The 25,000-nt window shown below is 35.8% G+C and overlaps 2 protein-coding genes across 3 annotated transcripts in view; both read left to right on the forward strand.

Moving 5' to 3' along the window:
- LOC144967491 (uncharacterized) overlaps positions 1-25,000 on the forward strand; it is a 618,402-nt gene that overhangs the window by 122,854 nt on the left and 470,548 nt on the right. The gene's annotated exons all lie outside the window — the stretch shown is intronic.
- LOC144967494 (uncharacterized) overlaps positions 1-25,000 on the forward strand; it is a 52,692-nt gene that overhangs the window by 4,887 nt on the left and 22,805 nt on the right. Inside the window, exon 1 of one of the 2 annotated variants that reach the window (XM_078904822.1) lies at positions 18,597-19,896. The exons of the other annotated variant lie outside the window; for it this stretch is intronic. Coding sequence (XP_078760948.1) covers positions 18,679-19,896 — 1,218 coding nt within the window. The 5' untranslated portion in view covers positions 18,597-18,678. Of the gene's footprint in view, positions 1-18,596; positions 19,897-25,000 lie in introns of those variants that run through there. 2 annotated transcript variants of the gene reach the window in all.

The raw sequence follows: 25,000 nt of genomic DNA on the forward strand, positions 1-25,000 counted from the left end.
CACAAAAAAAAAAAAACAAACCCTCCAATAACATTAAACGCAAAACATTTTTTATAACAAAATGTTATTTTGGTCAGGTATGTGAGTTATTCCGCCGTTTTCAAAATAAACCTCCTGGCAAATAAACAGTTTTTTAAAATATTATGAAAGCAGTTCGCTATTTATTTTTTCCCCAGGTAATGCTATTACATAATTACAGCGTAATTTAACACCTTTTCCCCATCCAAGGCAGAAGACATGTTGGCATTATTAGAGATTCCTCTCCTTACCGCCACCCCCCCCCTCTTCCCTCTTCCCGCCGACCCCCCCCCCCCCCATCTCCTCCCTCCTCCACCCCCTTCCCGATCCCTTTGCCTGACTAACAAACAGGTATATCTTGAATTATACTCTAATACTAATACTTAAACCTTGAGCTTTGAGCTTTTATATGGAGCAATATCCACCAAAGTGCTCAAAGCGCTTTGTCACAGTAAAGATTGTTCACAATTATCTTATTAAATTTTATTTTATTAAGAACTGAATTCATCTCACTCCAGTTATATTTCGGTAGGCTTAGATAAACTTTACCTTCTAATATTAGATCGTCTTTCCTTTTATAGCCTTCCCTCGAATTAATTTCTAATTAGTGAATACTTTTCGTTCTACATTCTGTCACGTAGCCACTTATTATAAAAGCTGATAGGTCTAACATTTGACACTCACTTTCTCTCCACAATCTATGCCGGACGGCCAGTCATTCTATTCCTATATATATATTGTAAGATTTTTATCTTTTGGGACTTTGTAGATATTATATCTACACCATTAAGACGCCGGAGCTTTTAACTTTGATTGTATAATCTTCAAGGATCAAACCCAAGCCCGCTGTACTACAATATAACCTCTTACCAATTGCCTGGAAGTGGAATTTTACGAGTCCAATCCTGTTATCAGAGGAATAGATCATCCAAGCCCATCAACTGCCTGGAAACGTAAACTTATGAACCTGACATATTATCATAAGTTACGTAAAATATTCATATCTCTATTTGTAACTGCCACGATCACTGTTTATCTCTTTTAATTAAATTTCATTATTATTTTTATTTCATTGTAAACAAATCGTTAATTGTTTTTCATTTATAGTAACTAGTAAATTCTGGGGCCTCATTCTACATATATCTTTATGCATAGTCGAGTAGCTCTTTACTCACTTGAGACCATGACATTTTGGAGGGGACACATATAAAGAATTGAATTTATTTAGTTACTTACATCTATTTCATCTAACTTTAAAGTTTAAATTGTAAAACTCTTAATTGCCCCACTTGATCATATTTTAATTAAACTCCCTATTTACAGGATTAATTTTTTTTCTTTTTCATTTCTTCATTTAAATGGAATAGCAATTTATCCATTCATTCTTTCATTCAAATTGAATAGCATTTTATTGATTCATTCCTTCATTCATTTATTCATTTATAAATTATTCATTCATTCATTGTTCATTCATTTATTCATTCATTCATTCATTCATTCATTCATCCATTCATTCGTTTATTCACTCATTTATCCAATCATTCATACATTTATTCCTCCTTTCATTCTTTCATTCATACATTATCCATTCATTCATTCATCTATTCACTCAGTTTTTCATTCATTCATTCATTCCTTGTCCACTTTGTTATTATATCACTCATTTCATTTTGTTGTTTGCCTCATTCATGAATTGTTTTCAATATGTTTACATTCCATAACGATTCATTCACCTGTCATCCAATCACTCAGTGTTGTGAACACATTTTGTAACTATTGTAAATCTTACGATATTTTATTGTTTTGTATTTCAGACATCACTGTTAAACACTCTTCAATGCCTAATTACAATTGTTGAACAACCATTGAACAAGAGAGAGGTCCCAGCCACGAACTGAGTTGGTAAATATATCCTTCATTATTCTCTTTTACATGAGTTGGGCATCACATAGTAACTATAGACATCGTGATTTGTTTTGCATAGTGATTTGTTTTAAATGCATTTTTGGCATATTACTGTTACCGAAAACCACTTATATATTATGTTCTGAAAAGTGAGTCTTTAAAAACTAAATAATAATAAAAGGAGTCTACTAGCCGTCGTGTTATATTCAGTGATAGATAACTTGGGATTATTTTGGCATCCTATTATTGTTATCACACTCTAGTATATTAGCGTCATTGCGAATAATTGTACACAAACTAACGACGAGTCACACACATTGGTGATACATTTTTCGTAGTAACATAGTTTAGAGTACACGCGATTGACACATTGTTATTGACACAAGTCATAATAACTCCGCATTGTATTGACACATTGCTTTATAAGATATAACGATAAAAGGCATCAAATTCAACATACATAATAAGTTGAAATAAGAGAGAGAGATTTCTAAAAATAGAACAGTTCATTCCAGTAAGTGTAAATAAATAAAACAGTCAGTAACAGTATCCTGTCAATATAATATATATAAAACATCGTAACTAATTTATTGCAACATGGAAGCATATAAAAGATACTTAAGTCTCGCAAAGGACTTAGAAATACCCAGGAAAGAATATTTTCATGGTGCGAAGAGAAAGTAAAAGAAGAAAAAGAACACGAAGAAAGAATTCGTAGAGAAGAAAATGAAGAAAGAATTCGTAGAGAAGAAAAAGAACACGAAGAAAGAATTCGTAGAGAAGAAAATGAAGAAAGAATACGTAGAGAAGAACGAGAAGAAAGAGTCCAAGAAAGGGAACTAAAAAGACAAATAGCTTTAGCAGAAGAAGAAACCAAAAGGACCCAAATGATGCTGGAAATTGAAAAAACAAAAACCGGTCATGAAAGAAAACATAATAATAGTGATGAATTTTTCGTGAAACTTCCACGCATGCCAACATACGATGAACGCTCAGACTGTTTAGAATCCTTCTTACACCGATTCGAAGTTCAGGCTAAAGGTTATCGTTGGCCAGAAAGCAAATGGGCCACAGCCTTGATTAACTGCTTATCTGGAGAACCGCTAAAAGTTTTCTATACCTTAACAACTGAAGATGCAGATGACTATGGAAAAATTAAAGACGCTCTACTAAAAAGATTTAGATTAACGGAAGATGGTTACCAGGAAAGGTTTCACACTGCAAAACCGGAAAGTGGAGAAGACTTTAATACATTCGTGAACCGAATTACTCAATTTCTAAATCGGTGGCTTGAGTTGGCAAACGTAAAACAAGACGACTTTGCAGGCCTTTACTATCTCACACTGAAGAATCGAATCTATCAAGCTTGCAACCCAGATTTAGTCGCATTCTTTAAAGAGAGAAAGCCAGAAAACTTGGACAAATTAAAAATCTACGCAGAAAACTTTAACAGCACACATCCATTGACACCCCTTAGCAGAACATTGAAGGAACCATACTACGCTGCTGCTGCTCAGAGTCCAGGTACACCTAAAGTTCAGTACTCAAATAGAACGAGCCGATCAATCACTCGGAACACGCAAGTGAAACAGGATGACCATAGTAACAAACCATGGAACAAACAGTTCAATAGAGACCATAGCCGACCTATCAAAACAAAACAAGAAATAGCACTGACAATAATACTGAGTATAAGAAAACCAACAAACCTATAATTAAATGTCAATATTGTGGAATGAAAGGCCACACAGCAGACAAATGTTACAAAATCGTGGGATATCCGAAAGAAACTGCAAATGCATCACTCCAAACCAGTGTAAATAATCAGACACGAGTAATGTCAGGAGAAAATATAAATGTGTATTGCGTGAAAGGTATGTCACTTTTAACACAAACTCACAAATCAGGATCGCTATTTTTTTGTGAAGGCAAAGCTAATGGAACTGATTGCAAAATATTGAGAGACACAGGATGCAGTACAGTAGGAATAAAAGCATCTTTGATCAATGACGAAGACAAAACTGGAAAAACGGTACAATGCATCACATTCAGTGGCACAGTCGAAACCTTTGAAACAGCTAACGTGTACATAGAAACCCCATACTATACAGGAATAGTGGAATGCTGTATACTTCCCAACCCCGTCGCTGATGTTATTGTTGGCAATATAAAAGGTCTTAAAGACAACCCAACAGATGTAAAAGAATGGTCATTAACCCAAGAAACAGCTTGTCTAGCAGAAACAAGAAAGATGACTAAGACAACAGAGAAGCCAATGACTATTTCTCTAGAACCACAACAATTTGACAGGAACACGTTCATTGAAGAACAGAAAAAGGACCCGACTTTAACTTCATATTTCAATATCGCAAACAAAGGGACGAAATCAAAAGTTGAATACATCATTGAAAAAGATATTCTGTTCAGGTTACATAGGAAAAGAAACAAAATAGCTAAACAACTGGTCACGCCGAGTATTTACAGAAACAAAATCCTTGGAATAGCGCACGATTCAATAACTTCTGGACATCTTGGGAGCTCTTCCACATTGAAGAGAATATCCGAGAATTTCACATGGCCTGGAATTACTAAAGACGTCCGAGAATATGTGAAATCGTGTGACACATGCCAAAGAAGAGTCGCAAAAGGCAGAATACCGAGATTGCCATTAGAGACAACCCCAGTTATTGAAAAAGTTTTTCAAAAAGTTGCAATTGACATTATAGGCCCTTTAACAAAATCAGATAGAAACCATACACACATACTAACACTAGTCGATTACGCAACCAGGTGGCCAGAAGCGATAGCATTGAAATCAACTACATCGGATCACATAGCTGAAGCATTGATGACAATTTTTACTAGAATAGGCATACCAAATGAGATACTGTCGGACAATGGACCCCAATTTACATCACATATGATGCATGAAACCATGAAACTCATGGGAATCCAACACTCATTCACAACTCCCTACCACCCCCAAGCAAATGGTCTTTGTGAAAGATTTAATGGCACTCTAAAGAATATGTTAAGAAAAGTGTCAGCAGAAAAACCAGATGATTGGGACAGATACTTACCAGCAATCCTATTTGCATATAGAGAAATACCCCAAGAATCTACAGGCTACTCCCCATTTGAGTTGATGTATGGACGATCACCTCGCGGCCCGATCAATATAGTAGCCGACATTTGTAAAGGGAATGAGGAGGACAATAACGAAATTATGTTTGCTTACGAATATGTAAGAAACCTGAAAGACAGAATAGAGGATACATGTAAACTAGCACAGGAATCCGTCACTAAAAAAGCAGAGAAATACAAGGAATACTCCGATCGAAAAAGCAAGTCAAGAAAATTTGAGATTGGTGACAAAGTACTAATACTCTTACCCGATGACTCGAGTAAACTTTTAGCTACATGGAAAGGACCATTCAAAATAACAGCAGTAAAATCTAATGTTAATTACGAGATTAAAATTAACAACACAACAAAGACATTCCATGCAAATATGCTAAAAAAATATTTTGATAGAGACACAGTGTCGCAACCTATGTTTACTAATATCGAAGCTTCAAATGCAGGATCAATCATACCATTGGTCATGGGACACAGACACCCGAGACAGAAAACACAACAAAAATCGCACAATTGCAACCACCTAAGACAAAAAAAGAAGTACGCAAAGTACTTGGGCTCCTAAATTTTTACAGGAAATACATTTACAACTTCGCACACATCGCGACACCGCTAACAAATCTGACAAAGAATGGGTCACCGAACAAAATTGTTTGGACAGAAGTGTGTCAGAATAGCTTTAACCAATTAAAGGCATTACTCTGTTCAGAACCAATTCTTAAATTACCCGACATATCAAAAGAATTTGTTGTAAGAACTGACGCGTCTGATAAGGGCATTGCAGGTGTACTATTACAGGAACATGAGGGAACTCTAATGCCTTGCTTATATGCAAGCAGAAAATTATTGGACAGAGAATCACGATACTCTGTAATAGAGCGTGAAGGACTGGCCATCGTCTTTGCTTTAAAGACATTCAGCAGATATCTACTGCTAAAAGAGTTTGTGGTCGAAACGGACCATAAACCACTCACGTACATAAGAAATAACAAAATGAATAATAGTAGAGTACTAAGGTGGAGTCTATTTTTGCAAAATTACACTTTCAGTATCTCTCACATACCAGGCTGTGAAAATATTCACGCCAACCTACTTTCTCGATTAGTGTAATGACGTGAGAAGGGTATAACTTAACCTCTCATGCATACTGTTAGTTACCTCGCAAATTATGCCAAATCAGAACGCACAATTTCGATAATTTTATTTGTAAACATGATGACCCAACTTAATGTAACATTGAGTATTGTTTGGATATATATACCATACCCATTCATGATTTGGGAAATCTTCTCTTTATCTATTATTGTTATGAATTTTCACTCATTTATGATTAATAATTGAAATGTCAATATTCCATTTACATTTTCATTCATTTCATTCAGTAAATTACCTTCATATCATCGACTTAAACCATGCTTCATTGCCATCACTATTGTTTATCACAATGATTTGTAATCACATTGCCATTATGTTGTTCATCACAATGATTTGTAATCACAATCTTTCATTGTTATTGTCACCCATTCATATACCTACGTTAATATAAACATTTCCATGTCTAGTTAATAAATAATTTAATTGTAGCACAAATCATAACAATGGATTAATGCTAGAGTATCATGATAGTAAATTTACTTCCGTTTGTAAAATCTATCTTTCCCATAATGGTTAAAGAGTATATTTTAAACGTGGGTGGGGGGTGTCACAGTAAAGATTGTTCACAATTATCTTATTAAATTTTATTTTATTAAGAACTGAATTCATCTCACTCCAGTTATATTTCGGTAGGCTTAGATAAACTTTACCTTCTAATATTAGATCGTCTTTCCTTTTATAGCCTTCCCTCGAATTAATTTCTAATTAGTGAATACTTTTCGTTCTACATTCTGTCACGTAGCCACTTATTATAAAAGCTGATAGGTCTAACATTTGACACTCACTTTCTCTCCACAATCTATGCCGGACGGCCAGTCATTCTATTCCTATATATATATTGTAAGATTTTTATCTTTTGGGACTTTGTAGATATTATATCTACACCATTAAGACGCCGGAGCTTTTAACTTTGATTGTATAATCTTCAAGGATCAAACCCAAGCCCGCTGTACTACAATATAACCTCTTACCAATTGCCTGGAAGTGGAATTTTACGAGTCCAATCCTGTTATCAGAGGAATAGATCATCCAAGCCCATCAACTGCCTGGAAACGTAAACTTATGAACCTGACATATTATCATAAGTTACGTAAAATATTCATATCTCTATTTGTAACTGCCACGATCACTGTTTATCTCTTTTAATTAAATTTCATTATTATTTTTATTTCATTGTAAACAAATCGTTAATTGTTTTTCATTTATAGTAACTAGTAAATTCTGGGGCCTCATTCTACATATATCTTTATGCATAGTCGAGTAGCTCTTTACTCACTTGAGACCATGACACGCTTTACAAGGGGTCTCTGACCAACAGCAGCACGTAACATATTATAGAACGAGACATGACGCCTGTTTGGCGATATTACAGACTTTGTTTATTTACCGACAGAGACAACGCTGTTAACGACCAGGTACTCGTTTTACACTTGAGTACGGTGAGAGAATGTGAGTAAGGATTCTTTTCCAATGACTCAACCATGCACCGAGCAAGGCTCAATCCCAGGACCTTCCGATCCGAAAGCGAGTGTCATACCACTAGACAACATAGCCGCACTGGTCGGGATGCTATTCTGAAGTACACAAAACAGTGCGTTAGTGACCCACCGTCACAGCCCGGTACACTGTCGACTGAACCCTAATATTTGAAGATGAAATTTTAAATTTAAAAAAAATAAGGAAATCAAAACAAAACCAAGTAAACAAATGTCAGAAATATGAAATCTTCGATTTTAGAATTATCAAAGTGACCAATTATGGAGCCGGTACTAGTGTATGATTGGGGCTCCCGTTAGCTCAATTGGTAGAGCACTCGCTTCACACGCAAAGGGGACAAGATCGATCCCGGGTTTAGTCGAATTTATTTCTGACCCACCTGTCCACCCAGCAGTGAATGGGTAAGCTGAGTTTATGAGATTTGGCGGAAAGTAGTTTGCGATAGACCAGCGTCCTATCAAAAGGATAGCAAGCAATTGCTCTTGTCTGTTTCACTCAATAGAAACAAGGATAAACTCCATGGGCTCAATGGCTCTGAAGGTCTACTTATGACGTCACAGAAATTTGAATTCATTCTAGCCTTTGAAAGGTTAATTCGCTTAATCCTAGAGATTTCTGCTACTTTTCAAAATTGGAAAAAAATAAATTAAAAATGAGCATATACATAGATAGTTTTATTCAACTACCATTAACATGCAAAATGACAAGCATTAGCTTTGATACTACGCCTATAATTTGTCTCAGAAAAATGTAATAAATAGGCATGGAGTAAATGTAACCTGGGTAAACTACGGATATAGTCGGTGTTAGGGTTGAATGAATTAAAGGCATGATTTTTAGAAAAATACATTGCGAAATGAAAACGAGATTAATTTGTCTGCTTTTAGTGTATTGGATTTCAGTGGAAAGTTAAAATGAACAATCTGATTTCAAAACCAGGTGGTCCCGATAGCTCAGTTGGTAGAGCACTCGCTTCTCACACACACACAGGACCCGAGATCGATCCCGGATGAAGTCGAGATTTTTTTCTGCCCCCCCCCCCCCTTCCCAATCTTTACTCACATTCTCTCACCGTACTCAGGTGTAAAATGAGTTACATGGCCGTTAATAGCATTTTCTCTGTCGAAAAGAAATAGTTATATCGCCTAACAGACGTCGTGTCTCGATCAACATGTTACGTGTTGTTGTTGGTCAGAGAAACTTTGTAAAGCGCTTTTAGCACGTTTCGTGGATTTTGCACAATATAAAAGATCACGTTTATGAAATCAAAATAAAATTGACAAGAAATTACGAGGTTTGAATTTTCTGCAATTTCAGAAATTATATTTACCTCCCCCCCCCCCCCCCTAAATTAAATTTAATTTACTCTCAAGTTACATAATTTGTAGACCTAAAATCAAATTTCAGCACCCAATATAAAAATACTTTGTTATTTGGGTCACACAATTTATCTTATCAAAATATCCTTTGTGTCCAATTTAACCAAAAACAAAACAAAACACACACACACACACACACACACACACACACACACACACAACAAAACAAAAGAAAAAAACAAAAACAAAAAAAACAAAACAACAAAAAGCATCTCCTAAACTGACCTCATTTTTCTTTTGTCAGTAATATATCAACCTGCTGTTTAGAGTCGAGACGTGAAAACAAACATGGCAAAATGGATACAAGATGAATCAAGTTGCTTGTATTGATTTTTCAAAAGGTTGAGTAAACAAAACGCAATCACTTTTCCCCCCGAGATCGACCGTTTTTTCCCCTTCATGAATCATAGAGAAGAATTACGGTATGGGTATGATCGTAGCCATCGTTAACATATAGATAGTATGCACTTGGCTAAGAAGTTCACAACATTGCCATCCGGAAGTATAACTGGCCAACACACAAAACTGTGTATAATCATGATCGTGTATATTCTGCGTAATACAGTTTAGTGAGAATTACTCATAAACGCGAATGGCAAAAAATAATAACAAAGACCTGCGTGACGTCAACTTCGAACTATCTATAGCCTGACACTAGAACCGTAGCCATCGTTAACTTATAGCCTGACATTGACCCCTTGTAAAGCTCTTTGAGCACGTTTGGTGGATATCACACTATATAAAAAAGCTCAAAAGATCAAAAATTTGTACCATGCATTTTAAAAAAATGTCATCCATTCAAACTCTTTAAATTTATGAGATTTTTTTGAACGAATGTAGACGTCTATTTATAGATTTTAGTTGTTTTAGCAAAGCCGTTCACGTTTTCAACCCATCGCTTCTCAACTCTTTCTAAATTTCTACTCTTAATTTTAGCTTTTTTTTTTTTTTGGGGGGGGGGGGGGTGTTCATCATACCAAGACTGCCTACTTGAAATTTTTAAAATTCGTAGTTTCCAAAGGAAAACAGAAAAATTCACTTTAAGTAGCTTTAGAAATAGATAATTTGCCCACAGCATGATGGTCCAAAAATGCTCCAAAGTCCTGAATATGGATTCTGAGGAACTGAACTTGCCTTTTCAATAAGATTTATTGTGTCAAAGAAACGAATGCTGTTCTGTAGCTAGAGAGTTTTTCATCGGATTAGGCAGGTCTGTAATTAATTATATAATATATATATATATATATATAATATATATATATATATATATACATGAATATGGCTACGTCGTATATATGGACGCTTGCCTTGAATGTGTGTGTGTTGCTTCGAGTGTGTCAATCTGTTTCTAGTATCCAGCAGTTAGTAATATGTTTCTATAAATCTCCGTTCAGCATATATATATATATATATATATATATATATATATATATATATATATATATATATATATATATCATATATATATGTATATATATGAGCCAAGGTCAAAAGGTGCCCGCCTGATACCAGTGTTAAGAAAATTAGATTTTTACTTAATTATGGGCTGTTTTCATTGGGTTAATGCTTGTAATCAATTGATAATATGAAGAAGAGATAAAATGGGATAGCTCAACATACTCTGTTCAACAGGATATGAAATAAACAACTTGAAAGTGAAATTTGAATGCTGTTTGGCATGTGCTTAAAACGAGGTCAACGCATCACCTTTTTAGAAATCATGTAGAAATTAAATGTGATGTTTTTACTCACGTGATTGAATTTTGACTAATAGTATAAAGTCAAAATTTACTTTTAAACGCAATTGCAGTATATTACATATCTGATTAAGTTTCATATAGAGTTCTTAAAAAGTTGGTGTTGCTTGTGACCTTTGGTGTCATCAAACACAGCACAATACTAAGACTCAACACGAAACTTTAAAGCTCATGTTTAATGTTTATAAAATGTTTTATTATGAGAAAAAAGCATAGATTTACTATCTGAACTCAAATCTTGGAGTAAATGTATACCGTTTTGCCGATATTGAGGTTTATTGGTTATGGTGTCATTTGTCACAAGCAACACGGCATGCGTGAACACGTGGAAGTTTGTTTCGTTAAATGGCGATTCGCAATTTTGATCCACCCTTCTTACCAGTCTTTGAAATGCAGCACTTTCATTTGCCTTTCCAGCGTGGCTCCAGGCAGAAAAGGTAAGCTGAACTTTGGTGTCATCGCTATTTTACATTGTCACAAGCAAGCTGGCTTCCGGCGACAACAGACGTGTTGTGAATATTTACCTATTTTCTACACATATTTTTATTCATTTATCATTCAATCGTCGGAATTTAAGCCTAATTTTTATTCAAAATGGATGTGAAGTATATATTGTTCCTGATTTTTATATTTATTAGTATATTTATAAGCATAAATGGTGTTTTAGCCTGTGATTTTACTGCCAAAATAAGCCTATCGATAACTTATACTCCAGAGACTCTCCGATCCCTCCAACCCGTGTCACCCCCACCACCCACTATTGACACATCGTTTATTAAAGTAAGAAAGAGGGGGAGAAAGGGAGGAATAAAAACAAAATTTAACAGACGGCCTTTTCGTCCATTTTTACCCTGTGTAGTGACAGGTAATGTAAGATCACTGAAAAATAAAATTGATGAACTGTTTTCACTGTGTCGTTTTAATAGTGACTATCGTCAAGCCTCCATAATAGCGTTAACAGAGACTTGGCTATCTCCTCACATACCATCATCATGTTTTAATATTGAACAATATTCATTATTTCGAGGAGATCGGACTAATGTAAATAAACGAACTGGGGTGGGGTGTGCACATATATTAACAACAAATGGTGCCACCCCAATAACTGTCAGATAAAGAAAATGTATTGTGACGATTATATTGAATTTATTACTGTTTCGTCACGACCATATTACCTACCCGGGAATATACTCATGTCATCATCATCAACGTCTACATTCCACCATCATCAGACAACACCACAGCGAAAAATATTTTGAGGAAAGAAATACAGGACATTCAAATTAAGTCACCCGATGCCGTATTGATGGTCACTGGCGATTTTAACCAATGTAACGATTTTACTCTCCCGGGACTTCATCAATACGTGGACTGCGAGACAAGGGACAAAAAAACATTAGATTTATTCCTGTGTAATATTAAAAATAGTTATAAATGTTTACCCCGTGCCCCATTAGGTTTATCTGACCACTGCATGCTCTTGCTACTCCCCACCTACCGCCCTGTTTTTAAACGTGTAAAACCAGTAAAGAAAAGTGTACAGATCTGGAACGGAAGTGTGTGTGTGAAGATTTGCGTGGTTGTTTTGAATGCACTGACTGGAATGTTTTTATCGAATTATGTGATAGTGTGGATGAGCTGAATGACTGTGTGAGTGAGTATTTAAAATTCTGTGAACAGCTAGTGTCTTGTAAAAAAGAAATAAAATATTATCCTAACAACAAGCCTTGGATAACAAAAGATCTAAAACTTTTATTGAACCAAAAGAAAACTCTCTATACTAGTGGAAACAAAAAAGATCTGAAAACAAAACAAAAAGAGATAAAGAGGGTAATATCTAGTTGTAGAGACAAGTACAAAAATAAAATTGAAAAATGCTTTTCTTCTGGGGATATACGGGACACGTGGCGGGGGCTTAAAACTGCTGTGAACTATAATCCAAAGCCCACGATTATATCAGAAGATATCGAAATTGAAACTTTAAATAAATTTTATTCACGTTTCGACACAGCAAACAAATTTGATATTGAAAATGAAAAACATAAATTAGACAGGGCTTTGGAAGCTGAAATGGCTGTTGAGGTCAGTGAAGAGGAAACGAGATTCGTATTTTCGAAACTAAACGAGAGGAAGGCTGCTGGGCCGGATGGATTGAAAGGAAAACTATTAAAAGAATGTGCCCACCAGCTTTCCCCCATTTATACACATATTTTTAACTGGTCCTCCAATGCGTTTCAATCCCTGAAATTTGGAAAACTTCGAAAATTATTCCTGTTCCAAAAAAAGAAAAACTTGAAACTATGAACGATCTCAGACCTGTTGCACTGACTTCAATAGTCATGAAATCTTTAGAAAAACTTGTTCTTGTTAAAATTAGGAATCAGTTTATGCCATTGAGTGATAGTCATCAATTTGCTTACAAACCAGGACGTGGCGTAGAGGATGCCATTTTGCTGTTTACAAACAACATCTACAGGCATCTAGATCACGCTAGGAGCTATTGCAGATTGCTTTTTGCAGATTTTTCTTCAGCGTTCAATACAATGCAACCTCAGTTGGTTGTTCAAAAATTGACTAGTCTGAATTTAAACAAGTATATAATTGCTTGGGTGCTCGAATTTCTTACGGAGAGAGCACAATATGTTCAATTAGGGCAAAACAAATCTTCCTGTATAACTACAAATACTGGCGCTCCTCAAGGTTGTGTATTGTCCCCTGTATTATTCACAATATACACGAATGACTGTAGAAGTCAAAACCTGAGTGTACCTTTAATAAAGTTTGCAGATGACACCGCTCTTCAAGGCCTCATAACAAATGGCAACGAAGTGGCTTATAGGCAAGAAATTGATAAATTTGTGTCTTGGTGTGATGCCCACCACCTAGAGCTTAACATAAGCAAGACAAAGGAGCTAGTGATTGACTTTAGGAGAGTGAAGGAACCGATAGAACCGTTAAAATTAAAGGACCAATTCGTCCAGCGAGTTCCTCACTACAAATACCTTAGTGTAACGATTGATGACAGGCTCAAATGGGATGAACACTTGAAAATAATTAGGCATAAGATATGCAGACGTACATATTTTTTATCGAAACTCTCTCAGTTTAGAATAGATAAAACCCTCTGCACATTATTTTATAGAGCAGTAATCGAAAGTGTTTTGTCATTTTGTATAACAGCTTGGGGAGGCAATTGCTTAGCAGTGGAAAGGAACAAAATAAATTCAAATATTAAAAAACCCATTAAACGCTATATAAATGATGTTGACGATGTAGATCTTTTATACGAGAAATTTTGTATAAATAAAATAACTAAAATATTAAATGACCAGTATCATCCACTAAGACCATCAATTATTATGTCAGAAAGAAGTGGTCGCCCTTTCTCTATTTCAACGAAAACAGAGAGACACCGAAAATCTTTTCTGCCGTCCAGTATTAGGCTTTATAACAACAAGCAATAATCATTTTATATAATTATTTCTCATTTTTACTTTTTAAAAATATAAATATTAATTTATTAATTTATTTGTTTTGCAATCTTTTCAATTTTCAATTTATAGTGACAGTTTTAACTATTTTACAGTGTTGAAATTATTCATATTATAAAGCGCAGCTCTGGTTATAGAGCTGCTCCTTTTTTATATATATACATCCTATTTCCATTGTATTTTTATCTTATGTGTAAATTATAACACGTCTGTACAAAAAATTTCCTTTTTGGGATGCAATAAAGTATTATTATTATTATTATTATTATTATTATTATTATTATTATTATTATTATTATTGATATTGGATAATACAAAGTGCCACCAAAAAATTATGTTTTCAGCTGTTATTCTATTTACAAATATGATATGACATCTCACATAAGACTGTGATTTTGACACGAATTAATTATTTCCTTGTAATTCTAGTTTTTTATGTTTCAGGGTTGTATCAATCAAGAAAAAGACAAAACTCAAGCTTTTGACGAATCCAGATAAAAGAAGGGTTGTCAAGAAATTTGATTTGATTTACTATTAACACACTATATTACTACAAACTAGCAGATTTGAGCAGTAGGGTGATGTTACCGTATAGTTACATGAATTCATTACCATGGCTGATGTTTATCTAGTGTTTGTGTGACTTCTGGTACTTTTTGTGACCATTGGTGTCATTGGTTAAAATGTCACAGGTGACACTTAAGTTTGAAGTTTCTAATGTATTTCTGTTTTCATGTTCTTCAAAGTTTGAAATGTCATTGAATTACATTTTAACAGGCTATATTACATGTGTTCAGTTGCTATTCTTGATTTATTGAGGCAAAATTGCGTTCTAGTGCCGATTTTGACCAAAGTAATAGCAACAATGGTATTACTAATTTCTAAGTATATTTCCAATTTGAAAGTATTTAGTTTCTTAAAATATTATTGAATTTCATTTTAGAGTAGGTTATTGTGCTTTTTTGACTGAAAATAATGATATATTATGGACGAAAGTGTGATTTGGTGTTGCTTGTGACATAAGTAATGGTGTCACCGGTCTTATGTCACAAGTCACATTCAGATGCTCTAATTTCCTTGTATATTTCTATTTTTGAAGTCTTTGGTGTCTGAAATATAATTAAATTCCATATTTAACTGTGGTTATTACACTGGTTTGACTGAAATTAATGATATATTGTCAAAATTGCAATTTGGTATTGCTTGTGACATAAGTAATGGTGTCATCGGTCTAATGTCACAAGTGACACAGTGTCACTAAATAAGATATGCTTTGGTCACATTATTTCCCAACATTTTATTCCAAAAGTTGCTGAACATTGCTGGTAATAAGCATATGCAATATTGTTGTTGTTGTTAATGTACAAACATTTTTATGAAATAATATATTTGCATTCTATGTTGCTTGTGACCGATGACACTAAAAAGCAACATTTTCTCCAACAGTTGGTAATATCATTGTACTATGATTGTTGTTGATTGTGTCTTTTTGTCTATAACTTACTAAATAAAGTTTGATACTCAACGAAAATCGTTTGGTTATTGAGTTTTTTGTCTCATTTTGGTGTCACCGGTCACAGGTGACACCAGCAACCTATAGGTATTGTTGACGATATTATGCTGCGTTAGACCTTAAAGTTATCTAAAGGGCCTTTGATTCATGAAGTACAGGGTTTTTGCTACACATATAGAAACATGAATGGACTATTATGTCACTTTTATTTTGAGAAAAAAAATTGGCACCTTTTGACCTTGGCTCATATATATATATATATATATATATATATATATATATATATATATATATATATATATATATATATATATATATATATATATATATAATTTATGATATTACTCGGCACAGTTTAAGAAAACAGCTTATCCAACCAATTATAACACTGCCCTAGGCGTTTCAATCGTGGTGTATGATGGTATATCTTATAATGATAACATTTATAATATACATAATATAATTGAACAACTCATTTTTATTTATAACATGAACTTTTATTTCACATCATTATGATATGAATATATAAGAAAATGGCACTGCAGTAGGCGATTCGCTGTATGTATTTCACGAAATGTTGTATTTAGATACTATGTGGTCTTGTGGTATGACACTCGCTTTCGGATCGGAAGGTCCTGGGTTCGAGCCTCGCACTCGGCGCATAGATGAGTTGGAAAAGGCTCTTTACTCACATTCTCTCACCGTACTCAGATGTAAAATGAGTACCTGGCCGATAACAGCGTTGTCGGTGTCCGAAAAATTGTAATATCGCCTAACAGGCGTCATGCCCCGTCCTACATGTTAAATGTTGCTGTTGACCAGTGACCCATTGTAAAGCGCTTTGAGCACATTCAGTGGGTATTGCTCTATATAAAGCTCAGAATTTCTGTGAAAATGTGATATTATACTAAGCTGATAGAAGCTGTGGACTGTAAGAAGTAACAACCAAGATTGAATATAACAGCTTCAATAGAGGACAAATTACCAATCACCCAACGTTTCGGGCTTAAACCCCTCTTCAGCCAACAACCAACAAAAACATTAAAACATAAATATAATACTTAAAAACTCAGATTATTATCATTATTATTATTATTATTATCATTATTATTATTATTATTATTATTATATTATTATTATTATTATTATTATTATTATTATTATTATTATTATTATTATTTATTATTATTATTATTATTATTATTATTATTATTATTATTATTATTATTATTATTATTATTATTATTATTATTTATTTATTTTTTTACTATTATTATTGTTATTATTATTATTATTATTATTATTATTATTATTATTATACTATTATTATTATTATTATTATTATTATTATTATTATTATTATTATTATTGTTATTATTATTATTATTATTATTATTATTATTATTATTATTATTATTATTATATTATGATTTTTATTATTATCATCAACATCAACATCATCATCATCATCATCATCATCATCATCATCATCATCATCATCATCATCATCATCATCATCAATTATTCAATAGACGGTAGAGATAAGAATAAGCACGTCCTTCTTTTTGTACAAGATCATTGAATTGTAAACCAAAATGAAAACACGGAATGTTGATTATCTACTTTAGAGTTGCCACAATGGTATTACAATAATATGTCCAATTGAACTACATGTGAGGGTATAATGTGGTCTAGTGGTATGGCATTCGCCTTTGGTTTGGAAGGTCCTTGGTTCGAGTCCCGCTCAATGCGGCGCGTAGTTGAATCATTGATCATCGAAAAAGGCTCTTAACTCTTTAAATTAAAGCTTCAATTTAAAACACACGGACGTGATATAATTTTTTAAATTCAAAATTATATAATGGCAGATATAATTTCATTACAAATTGATTTTTGTTTTTTTTTCAGCTTCATAAATTTAATGTGACAAATTTGTCTGGATCGAAGCACATTAATTTGCAGGTCTGATAACCTAATTCCTTATGGGCTCAATGTTGTAATGGAAATCTAAATATAAAGATGACGCAAAATATTGTCCATTACAATAATAATAAACTAGGGCCCATAAGTGGGTTTGGATGTCAGACCTGCATATATGCATACGTCGATCGGGATTAATTAACCTGATGTTTTTGATTCACTTGTTTTTTTATAATAAAATCCTTATTATCTAATGTCACTTGAAAAACATTTTAGGTAGCATGTTTAAGATATGCAATGTGTAATTGGGGACTATAACTATGATCGTGTGATCGTGTGTAAATGTTGGAGCCTGCAACAATGTGATCGTGTGTAATTATTGGAGCCTACAACAATGTGATCATGTTTAAATATTGGAGCCTACAACAAAGTGATCGTGCGTAATTTAGGAGCCTACAACAATGTGATCGTGTGTAATTAATGGAGCCTACAACAATGTGATCGTGTGTAAATGTTGGAGCCTATAACAATGTGATCGTGAGTAAATGTTGGAGCCTACAACAATGTGATCGTATGCAAATTAAATGTTGGAGCTTACAACAATGTGATTCTATGTAAATAATGGAGCCTACCACAATGTGATCGTATGTACGTATAAATATTGGAGCCTTTTCTTCACTGAATTTAAATATAGATATTATGATGAATTTGATTCGACTTTGGATTCAGCGCGTTGGAAAACATGAAGTAAATAAAATCTATCTGAAAAATGGAAGTTAAAATGTGTGAAATTTTGGACTAAAAATCTGAATTATGGTGGAACATACATATTTTATTGAATGTTAGGAACGCCTAAGTTTTTAGAATCGCTGGTAAATTTATAAGTATCGATACTATCTATAACCATGGCATCGGGAAAAATTGCCCAGCACAGATCAACCCGAATTCCTGTGCCCGGCAATTCCGGGAAGGACTCGCAAAATGCAAGTTCTGCTCGAGGAAGCGGTATACCGATGAAGTCTTCAACGATCGGTGACAGGAATAGCAGTAACAAGTCCATTCACACGGTTATATCCGTAAAACCGAGAAAAAGTTCACTACAACAGGAAGACGGGACAGAAAGGGGAAGACGAAGCAATTTAGCTAGTCCTCGAAAACACTCTCCCGGGTTTATTAAAAAGTCCGATCGAAATGTTAGCAATATCGTTAGAAATAGCTCGATTTTGATCGACGATACCAATAACGCCGATGGTATCGTTGATGGTGGTGGTGGTGATGAGGTTAGCATTGTGGAAAAAGTCAACAAAAAAGAGAGACTGTTATGCCCAGAAATGTCAACATCTTCGACAGGATATTCCAGTGAAGAGAAAGGTCTTTCTGAAGGGGAAGGGGGCTATTATGCCACCAGTAGCAACAACAGTTTTATAGAGTCCACGGAATCGGAAATGTCTCCATCATATGTCAGTCTGTCTTCCTCTGTTAACTCGAGACACTCGTCCGTATCCTTGTCCTCCAACTCACTTCCGCCCTCGCCTCCTTCCGGTCAGACGCCACTTCCGATTGAGGTCGAGGTCGAGGTGACGTCACTGCCTTCAACCATCACCCAATCATCTTCGTCTTCGTCACCCCCTCCCAATGGCATCACAGAGGTGACGATGGTGGTTGAAAGAATGAATGATAAACTGTGTGATGAGAATGAGATAATGATGATTGACGGCGGCTACGAAAAACAATATGAGAATAAAAATCCGGAAGATCGACGCCTAGAAAATTATTATCAAGAAAATATCCAGGGAAATGACTTGAAACAAAACATGAGCGATGACCTAAGCAAATACCAAAATCATAGCTTTGAGAACCAAAATCATCTCATGAACGATGTTGCTGACGAAGGGATTATTACCCAAAACGACCAACATCAAAACTGTTCTCAAAACCATCAAAATAGTAGAATTCAATATAGAAAGAACGACCCAAACCATCATGTCAATCACCAACACCACCAGGATAAAACGACCAAGAGGCGTTCCATGGAAGGATCTAGGATACCCCAGTTGGATACAAACCCCAAACCTTACAATGGATTATGTACCCAGACGGCTGATGGCAAGAATCGACAAGCTGTGAGTTGACATTTTATCACTCATATCTCATTATCTGTCTGATTCATTGCCTCTCCTATATTTCCTTATCTTACTCCCACTGCAAATTTCCTCTGACGTCATAAGCCCATTTTACCCAACTCCCCCTTTTCTTCCCCTTCCCCTCCCCCTCCTCCTCCTCCTCCTCCTCCTTCTCCTCCTCCTCCTCCTCCTCCTCCTCCTCATTCTCTCTCCTTTCTCATATTTTCCCACTCTCTCCTGCATTCTGTCAGTCCCTTTATCTGTTTCTCTCTGCCCCTATCTTCCCCTTTCTCATTCTCTCTCTTATATTTTGTTTTCTTCTCTCTCACTCCCTTTATCGTCCCTTCCCCCTTCTATTTTCCTCCATACTGATTTCGGATCAATTCATAGATATATTCTTTCATGTCAAGTAATTATTTGAATATAAATTCATATACAATATATTGCTCAGAGCGGGGATGCTCAAACGATGAAGGGCAATGAGCAAAACGTAGACCACCAAAATTCGGGTACCCTACCTTACATGAAATGTCAACCAAATAGCAGATACTGTGTCCTTTCATTAAAAAAAACAAAAACGACAGCATACATGTTCTGACAAAAATATCAACATAATGTTATATCTTATTCCTCCAATCATATTTTCTGAAGACATCCATAATCAAATGATGGACGTATTGCGGTATTCTCCATCTTTTGATGGTCTTTACTGTGAATGTTTAGCGAAAAATTCTAGATAACTCGATAAATAAAACCCAAGGACTCACCATAATCTCATCGACCACTCCGGCCACTGTACGTCCTTCCCCCTCCCTCCCCCACAGACCAATATTGACCTTGTGGATGCGTACATACCACCACTGTTGTCCATCAATCCACACACGAACCTTTGTGACCACTCGACACGCAAACGTTGTCCACCAGTCCACCACAATGCCAACTTGGAGAAAACAAACCAAACACTTTTTAGACATTTTAGCCATTCTTGTGCGGCTGTGTGGTCATGTGGCCATGACACTCGCTTTCGGATCGGAAGGTTCTAGGTTCGAGCCTCGCTCGGCGAATAATTGAGTCCTTGGAGAAGGCTCTTTACTCACATTCTCTCACCGTACTCAGGTGTAAAATGAGTACTTGGCCGTTAACAGCGTTGTCTCTGTCCCCCAAAAAAAATTGTAATATTATCGCCTAACAGGCGTCATGTCTCGTCTTACATGTTAAATTTTGCTGTTGGCCGGGAACCCTTTTTAAAGCGCTTTGAGCACGTTTATAGTTAATTTTTTAGCAGAAAACTCGTCCTTCAAATATCAAGGGATTTAAATGAGTCTCATCTCGTCAAAAAATCTCAAACCTGGGACTTCTGTGAACACCTCCTTACAGTCCAGGATTTAAGAGTTTTTGACTAAATGAAGTGAGTCATTTTTTGATTGATTGATACTGGAAGGACGAGTTTTCTGGTCAAAATTTTAAAAACATGTTTTTTTTTGGTCAGAGTACAGCATCTTAGAGTTCAACGTACTGTCTGTTTGCTTAAGGACGAGTTTTCTGGTCAAAATTTTTAAAAACATGTTTTTGTCAGAATTCAGCTTCTTAGAGGTCGACGTACTGTCTGTCTGTCAACGTTGAGTTGCCAGGCCGTTAAGTATCCCTTATATTATACTTGTTGCCAAATGCGTTACACGATTTAACCAATATGGTGCCAAAACGATGGAGAAATTTAGTTCCCTGCCCAGCATATAACAATTGTCGTAATTGGATTCAATAGTCTGACGTCACGTCCGCCCAGCAATGAGCGGCTTGGTTCTAAACAAAGAAAATCGGTACTTTATATTCTTCATGCTGGCTAGAACATTTTCACATGCCCAAGGTTTGACAAGGATTGATTGGTCATATGAATATATTGATGCCTTCATTCGGCACAATCAATTTTAATTCTTAAACTAAGGAAACCTAGATTTCCTACTTTTGTTTGGATAGTTTGATTTCAAAATTCTATTTTTATCAATCTGTTTCATTCCGACATTCCAATCTTAACAGATAATGGTTCAGTCAGAAACACGAAAGCGAACATAGAGCCGTTGCTTTTTGATCTGCGGTTCGTTCCTCAATCGATCATTTATGTTGGGGTGTATTTCTGTGAAAAAGAGAATCGTGTGAAATCTTAGACCGTTATCAACCAGTCTTTCATCCCTCCCCTGCCCCCCCCCCCCCCCCCAAGTGTCTTTGCAGCTTTGCGGCTTTGTGGTGTGACACTCGCCTCCCTGACCTGTTCGTCCCTAATTCGAGTCTGCCTCTCGGTGGCGCAAAGTTTTCTTTATTAAAATTATCTCACCTTACTCAGGTGTAAAATGAGTACCAGACCGCTGCCTGTATTTTAAAAAAATTCCAATAGGCTTGATGTATCGTCCTAAAGCGCGTTCAGCCAATAAAATGGATAATGCGCTATACAGAAATTCAAATTTTTTTTGGTTCCAGACTGAGAGAATCGTGTGAAATCTTAGATCGACATCAACCTGTTGTTACCCCCCCCCCCCCCCCCCCCCCAACTCCCATCAAGCATCTTTTGTCTCGTCAACGCCTTATAATCAAGTGCCACTGCAGTCGTACATTTTCCCCCCATTTCTAATCATGGAATGAACACGATAGCTGTGGTGGCCTTTTGAACTTACACAAAGGGGTCACTTCAGGACAGTGCTGGTTTTAATTCTCTCTCTCTCTCTCTCTCTCTCTCTCTCTCTCTCTCTCCCTCTCTCTCTCTCTCCCTCCCTCTCTCTCCCTCTCTCTATCTATCTATCTATCTATCTATCTATCTATCTATCTATCTATTTATCTGTTTATTTCTTCTTTTTATCTTTCTCTCTCTCTTTCTCTCTCTCTCTCTCTCTCCCCCCCCCCCCCCCTCTCTCTCTCTCTCTCTCTCTCTCTCAGAATCATCATTTCTGCTGTGATTTTAAAATCAAATCTCTCTCTCTCTCCCTCTCTCTCTCTCTCTCTCTCTCTCTCTCTCTCTCTCTCTCTCTCTCTCTCTCTCTCTCTCTCTCTCTCTCTCTCTCTCTCTCTCTCTCTCTCTCTCTCTCTCTCCTGCTTCGAACGTTGACTCTGCCTTCAATTGATTTTTTATCCATGTCATATAAATTCCCCTGTCTGAGAATGTCTTAGATGGAACATAGAATAGAATTTTATACCAGATTCCAGATTAATTACCTCAATGATTTAACTCCAAGTTCTCGGGCGTTTCCTTTATTTCGAAACCCTCCGAAGTTATGGGAAGTAGGCAGCAGTGGGGAGTGAACCTGGGACTGGGTTACGACGGGTTTCGGCGGGTTTTGTGAAAAAAGAAACACCGCAAGTTGTCCATATTTAAGTTTTGACTTTAGTTGACAGAACACAAATTACTGCTTAAGCGAAATTATAGCTTTGTTGTCGTGTGATAGGCTACTTGGTCTGTAGGTCGCTTGTTCAAGACCCGTTGGGGGCGGCGCAAGGTTGAATCCTTGAAGAAGGCATTAATTTGATAACATTCTCTCAGCTTCCATATGTACGAAATGAGTACCTGGTCGGTAACAGCGATGTCTGTCTCAAACCTGAGACGTCTGCCAACATGGGGATAGATTGCATGCGCTTGGCAAAGAAGCTCACAACATTGCCACCCGGAAGTATAACGGACCAACACACAAAACTATGTGTAACCTTGCGCGTTAATTGCCTGGTTTATACAGTTTAGTGAGAACAACTCATAAACGCGGATGGCAAAAAAAAAAAAAAAAAATGAAAAAAAATATAACAAAGACCTGAGTGACGTCAACTTCATTCTATCTTTCGTTGAAGGACGAGTTTTCTGGCCAAATATTTAAATAAGCGTTTTTCTTCGTTACGTCAGAAAACAGGTCAATTGGCTATATATAAAATATTACGAAGATACCAATGTATCGTGAAGATGATTGTTATTATCGTTGACCAAAGCGTTACAGAGTCGTTATGAAGGATAATTAGAGGGGGGGGGGGGGGGGGGGGGGGGAAGCATGAAATGGAATTGTGGAGCTGATCGCTCCGTTTGTTGCAGATAGCCGGAACATATTATTTGAAAATGAATTACTTTTGTGTTCTACGCCCGATTGGAGTAGCTACTGAAGAGGCGTTTGTGCGGCTATGTGGTCTAGTGGTATGACATTCGCTTTCGGATCGGAAGGTCAAGAGTTCGAGCGTGGCTCGGCGCATAGCCGAGTCCTTGGAAAAAGAAACAAATAAAAAAGGACAAAAATAACACAAAAAAAAAGAAACAAAATTATTTTTTAAAAAATAATAGAAAAAAAAATAATAAAAAACCCCCCAAAAAAAAAAACCAACCAACCTAACAAACAGCAAACCAAATCAGAGACAAAACATAATATCATTTTCTGTTCATGTCTGACTCACTCACTCATCCAATGTCCATCCATAGCCATCTATAACTTATAGATAGAATGCGCTTGGCCAAGGAGTTCACAACATTGCCATCCGGAAGTATAACGGACCAACACACAAACTCTGTGTAACCATGAACTTTTATAGTCGGGTTAATACAGTTTAGTGAGAACAACTCACAAACGCGGATGGCAAAAACAATAACAAAGGCCTGAGTGACGTCATCTGCATACTATTTATAGCCTGACACTGACCAAAACAGGACGTCAAGAGACAAGTCTTTGGCCACAAAACAAAACAAATCGTGAGCTGTATTCAATATTATGTCAACCAATGGATTCACTTGTTTCCTTGAGCTCTACTAACGACAACTCACTAGACGCTGCACAAACCTTAAAAATGACGTCAAACTATAAGTCCCAGAGGAGTCTAGTGTCAGGCTATAGATAGTATGCGCTTGGCTAAGAAGCTCACAACATTGCCATCCGGATGTGTAAAATATAAAATTATGTGTAACCGTGAGCTTTTATAGTCTGGTTTATACAGTTTAGTGAGAATTACTCATAAACATGGATGGCAAAAAACAATAACAAAGGCCTAAATGACGTCATCTTTGTTCTATCTCTATGCTATCACGAAGGCTACGGACTGACTTACACTCATCCAATGTCCATCTCACCACATGCCCTCCCTTTTCTCTAAC

This window comes from Berghia stephanieae, chromosome 3, assembly GCF_034508935.2.
Source record: "Berghia stephanieae isolate SIO BIC M18660-M18661 chromosome 3, UCSD_Bste_1.3, whole genome shotgun sequence".
NCBI lineage: Eukaryota > Metazoa > Mollusca > Gastropoda > Nudibranchia > Aeolidiidae > Berghia > Berghia stephanieae.